The sequence below is a fragment of the Cinclus cinclus genome, chromosome 4 (genome assembly GCF_963662255.1).
Source record: "Cinclus cinclus chromosome 4, bCinCin1.1, whole genome shotgun sequence".
Classification (NCBI taxonomy): Eukaryota; Metazoa; Chordata; class Aves; order Passeriformes; family Cinclidae; genus Cinclus; species Cinclus cinclus.
This window is the reverse complement of record NC_085049.1, coordinates 57,467,769-57,473,328: the sequence shown is the minus strand read 5'-3', so window position 1 is coordinate 57,473,328 and position 5,560 is coordinate 57,467,769. Positions and strand designations below refer to the sequence as shown.

General features: G+C 49.9%; 1 protein-coding gene across 1 annotated transcript; it reads left to right on the top strand.

The window, feature by feature from the left end:
* Positions 1-2,255: 2,255 nt before the first annotated feature.
* On the top strand, positions 2,256-4,682 carry ELFN2 (extracellular leucine rich repeat and fibronectin type III domain containing 2). Its single transcript, XM_062491315.1, has one exon. It carries the CDS (start codon positions 2,256-2,258, stop codon positions 4,680-4,682), a length of 2,427 nt encoding a protein of 808 aa, XP_062347299.1.
* Positions 4,683-5,560: the final 878 nt, after the last annotated feature.

Below are 5,560 nucleotides of genomic sequence, written 5' to 3'. Positions count from 1 at the left end.
AACAAAGCAACAGACTGTAAAAACCTCTGCCTTCTGCTTCATTGCTGGCTGAGGCAAAGCTGAGGCAGCAGCTGAAGGCCATCATATGACAACCATAAGTGATATGAGTTTGGTGGCCTCAGAAGATGAGCTGTGGGGAATGGAGGTTTTTTCTCTGTCTTTTCTATTGGTCTAACTCTTCTCCCCCTTCCCTTCTCTATCTTGGCTTTACTTTTTGGATTATTGAATATTTAAGTGTTTCTCTGTGACACTATCTCTGATCCCTTAATCCAACTGGCCTGGTAATTCCACAGACCCAAATCAGCTCAGATTTCTCCACAGACGTAAGCCTTGTTCCTCAAGGGTTCACTCCTCCTTCATTTATCTCCCTTCATTTTATTTCTGCCCTTTGTGCCTCTGTGCTAGAAATTGGTTCATCTTTTGCAGCAAAAGCTTCGGCAATATCTTTAGTGAGCAGCCTCCCCCCAAAATAAAAGGGGCAAGAGGGGATCTTTATTTTTCATTAGCAAAGAATAATTTTCTCTGTTTTGTTTTTGTTTTTGTTTTTTAATGTTTCCTTTCTCCTCAAAATTAAAAAAAGAATAGCTCAGTGTCCACATGGTTTATCTGCTGTATGAAATTATTTCCTCTGTGCTGCCTGAGGACACCCCTGCCAGGCTCCTGTCTCAGCACAGGGAGAAGGGTTGAAGCTGTAGCTGGAGAGAAAGGTGCTCCAGGCTGCGCTTCGCAGTCAGAACCAAGAGCTCGCCCAGAGCCCAGAAATACATTTGTAGTGGTTTAACAGGCAAATGTTATTTTGTCTGTGAGGTGTGTTTTCTTACAATGGGGCAGTGTTCATATCCCCCAAGGAGAGGTAGTAAACCATGAAGGTGTAAACTCTTTGGTGGGAGGTCAATGGGTGATGTGCTTCAGATTAGGAGTTGTGGTGTTGTTGGGTGAGAGACTGGAGGCTGGTGTTTGACACACTGCCTGCTCCTCACCCCCCCAATGTGATCAAGCTAGACTGGTTCACCTCAACAGCCTTGTCCATGCACCAAGAGTCAGGAACAATTTTTAGAGCAGAAGTGGTTACACGTGGCTTGAATTATTTATCCCTTTTGCATCAAGGAAGGAAGGAAGGAAGGAAAGAAAGAAAAAAAAAAGTTTGGCATTTTTGGGGGGTGGGGGGGGAGAAGCTTGTCTGCATTTTCCCTGCTTCATGTGTTCTCTGTACATCATTTTGAGGCAGCTGAAAATTCATGGCTTTGGCTGTGCTTGGGGCTTGTCTTTGTTTACACTAGGGGTTTTGAGCCCCCGCAATAACAGCTTTCTGTTTCCCACTCTCCTTTCCCTTCCCCTTCTACTCCCACGCCACTGCCTTCCCCCAGGTCCCTGGCTGTGATCACACTACTTAAGGGAGCCTGGATACCCTTCTGCATATCCCTGATATGACATTATACATTGTGAGGATTCCCTCCTCAAAGGCTTATCAGCACGGCAGGCAGTACCACACCTCTCTTGCTTGCACCCCCCCTTAAAATGTGTCTCTTCCCCATCTCCCTCTTCTCATGAAACATTGTTGTCTATACACTTATCTCAAGGACCCTTCCAAATGATGCCTCTTCTTGTCTCTTGTGTTTTCTTTTCCAGATTCCAGTGACAGATGGATCTCTCTCGTGCACACTTGCTCTTTCCCTCTTTGTATTTTTGTTTTCAACATGTTTGATCCGAAGCTCTGAAGCTTCTCAGAGGGAACCCAGGAAAGAAGGAAGAGAAGGAGTAGAAACCAAGGGAGCGTGAGCGACACAGGAGGCAGCCCTACCTTGTTCTTCCAAATCACTCTGTGGAGGGGCGGGGGAAGACTAGAGGGGGGAGGACTTGGGTTTGTTCTGGGGTGGGTTTGGTGTGGGTGGGGGGTGGGTGGGAGGGGAGAAAAGTGGAAAAAGTGTGTGAGTCGCTTATGAACATCAAAGAAGATTCATTATCCTTGGCATGAATTTTTGTTTAGAAAAGAAGCACAAGGTAGCTCCCTTCCAGACCAAACATCCATGGTCATAGCTTTTGGGTGTTCTGGAAGAAGATTGCATGTGTTCCCCTTTCTCTATGCTCCTGGCTTGACCCAGAGGGCAAGAAGAAATAATGGTGATGGCATCTGACAGGACTGGGGTGTTTATTCCCTCCCATTGCTAAACCCCAGTTCTTGCCCCTAGTTTCTTTATCTGTTCTCCTGAGATTTGGCGTTGGTTTTTGTTGGGGATTTCTTTTCCCCCATCCTGATGAGGGCACCACTGCAGACCATGCTGTGCCTGGGGTTGTGGGCAGCTGCCCTGCTCTGCTTGTTTTCCCCTGGCACGGTGCGAGGTGACTGCTGGCTGATTGAGGGGGACAAAGGGTATGTGTGGCTGGCCATCTGCAGCCAGAACCAACCCCCGTATGAGACCATCCCCCAGCACATCAACAGCACGGTGCACGACTTGCGTCTGAACGAGAACAAGCTCAAAGTGGTGCTGTACTCCTCCCTCAACCGCTTCGGCAACCTGACTGATTTGAACCTGACCAAGAATGAGATCTCCTACATTGAGGATGGGGCTTTCATGGGTCAGTCAAACCTCCAGGTTCTACAGCTGGGCTACAACAAACTCACCAACCTGACAGAGGGCATGTTGCGGGGCATGGCCCGTCTCCAGTTCCTCTTTGTGCAGCATAACCTAATTGAGCTGGTCACCCCTACTGCTTTCTCTGAGTGCCCCAGCTTGATTAGCATCGACCTGTCATCCAACCGCCTCAGCCGTCTGGAGGGCAACACTTTCACCAGCTTGAGCAACCTGATGGTGTGCGAGCTGGCTGGCAACCCCTTCAACTGTGACTGCAGCCTATACAGCTTTCTTAACTGGCTGGCCCTCTTCAACAACGTCACCAAGAATTATGACCGCCTCCAGTGTGAGACTCCACGGGAGTTTGCTGGGTATCCACTTCTGGTGCCTCGGCCTCACCACAACCGCAATGCCATCACCATCTTCCAGTCCATGTGCAGAGGGGGCACCATCCCCTCCCTCTCCAGGGTCAACCCAACTCCTTACACCCCTGACTCCCAGCGAGATCTGGATGAGGGGTCGGCCATCAGCCCTGGGGATTTTCTCTCAGTCAAGCCTCCAGCCTCCTCCACCACTGACTCCTCCTTCAGTCCCAGCATCAAGCTACATGATGTCACAATCACTTCAGCCATCCTGATGGTCACCATCCCCATGCCCTACAGTAAGATGTATGTGCTGGTCCAATACAACAACAGCTACGTTTCTGACATAGCAACTCTGAAGAGCAAGAAGGAATATGTCACTGTCAACAAGCTGAAGGCCCACACTGATTATACATTCTGTGTGGCCTCTATCCGCAACAACAGGCGTTACAACCATACTTGCCTGACCTTTGCAACCCGGAGCAAAGGCAGGGAGGATCCTATTTCCAGTACTTCCACCACTACGCACTATATTATGACCACCCTGGGTTGCCTCTTTGGGATGGTCATTGTCCTGGGGGTGGTGTACTACTGCCTGCGGAAACGGAGGATGCAGGAGGAGAAACAGAAGTCACTCAATGTCAAAAAGACCATCCTGGAAATGCGTTATGGATCAGATATTGATACCAGTACCATGGTCCATCCTTCCCAGAAGCTGGGTGAGCCACCTGTCATTCCTGTCTCACGGATGTCCTCCATCCCTTCCATGATTGGGGAGAAGTTGCCCCCATCAAAGTCAATGGACACTGGGATGGAGACTCCTAAAGTCACCACTAAGGGTAACTACATTGAGGTGCGGACTGGTGGTGGGGATGGGCTGGAGAGAACCCAGCGAGATGAGGATCTGAGGGAGCTTGACAATGGGCAAGGCTCGGCTGCTGAGATCTCTACTATAGCCAAGGAGGTAGACAAGGTCAACCAGATCATCAACAACTGTATTGATGCCCTCAAGCTGGACACAGCATCTTTCCTGGGTGGTGGGACTGGCGTTGACTCAGATATGGCCTTTGAGTGCCAGTCCATCCCAGCCGGTTCCTCGAGTGGGCTGGAGCGGCCCAGCTTTCTTTCCCCACCCTACAAGGAAAGCTCCCACCACCCTTTGCAGCGCCAGCTCAGTGCTGATGCTGCTGTGGCCAGAAAGACCTGCAGTGTCTCCTCTAGTGGCTCCATCAAGAGCGCCAAGGTCTTCAGCTTGGATGTGCCTGACCACCCACCACTCAGTAAGTCTGATTCCAAATACATTGAGAAGGGCAGCCCACTAAACAGCCCTTTGGATCGTCTTCCCTTGGTGTCTCCGAGCGCCATCCACCACTTGGAGGTCAAGCCTTCTTATCACTGCAGTGAGCACCGTCACTCCTTCCCGGCCCTATACTATGAGGAAAGTGCTGACACCTTGAGCCAGCGGGTGTCGTTCCTCAAGCCACTGTCCCGGTCCAAGCGAGACTCCACGTACTCCCAGCTCTCCCCCAGACACTACTTCTCGGGCTACTCTTCCAGCCCCGAGTACTCCTCAGAGAGCACCCACAAGATCTGGGAGCGATTCCGGCCTTACAAGAAGCATCACAGGGAGGAGGTTTACATGGCAGCTGGGCATGCCCTAAGGAAGAAAGTTCAGTTTGCCAAGGATGAGGATCTGCATGACATCCTGGATTACTGGAAAGGAGTCTCTGCTCAGCAGAAGCTGTGACTCTTCCTCACAAGGAAACAATACAAACCAAGACCCCCCTCCAACAACCAGAAAAAAAAGCCACTTGACTGTGAAAAATAAACCAACAACAAAATACTCCTGACAAATACAAAACTGACAAAACCTTTTCTTAAAGTTTACAACAACTCTTACACACATGGACACACACACTGACACGCACACACACACACACACACACACACGCACACACACACACACACGCTGAATTGTCTCTACTGTGTTATGGGGACCATTGTTCTGCCCACAGGTGGCTGGGAGGAATGTCCTGCTCTGACACTGTGGTAACAACGTTGGAATGTGGGTGGGTGGGAATGGCCTGGGAGTGGGTGGCAGTGGTGGCAGGAGAAGAGCAGGGATAGACACTCATGGGGCATGAAACTCAGCTGTGAACTACTCATCTTTCTCTTCCTGTTCAAGGCTGATTTTTCTTTTGGGTGGGGGGGAAGGACTTTGGTTTAGAAAGCTTCCTTGTCTACTTTGTACACCTGCTATGCCAAATCATACATCACTAAATTTTCCCCTCATTTTCTTTAGCAGTGGAGGCTTTTCTCTCTCTCCTGTCCCCCTCTAAGAGAGATGGGAATTGCTGGAAGAAGTTCTCTCCCTTCTTTTCCTTTGGTCTTCTCTATCCCTCTCTGTTAAGGGTCCCTAGGCTTGAACTTCCTGTCTAGATGCTTCACAAATCTCTGTCCTCCTCAGAAGAAGGGGAAGAGATGTGAAGGACCAAGGCAGGTAGGACAACAGTGTAACAGGCTCTGTGCCCTTGCTGCTCTTCCTCCTTCCCTTCTGCCATGTTTCTGCTGATGAACACCAGCAATTCTGGAGGGACAGACATTCTCCAGGGCTTCTCAGAGCCA

Bases quoted from the DNA above. Each gene is read 5' to 3' on its own strand.
- ELFN2 (XM_062491315.1), top strand. From the start codon at position 2,256: ATGAGGGCACCACTGCAGACCATGCTGTGCCTGGGGTTGTGGGCAGCT.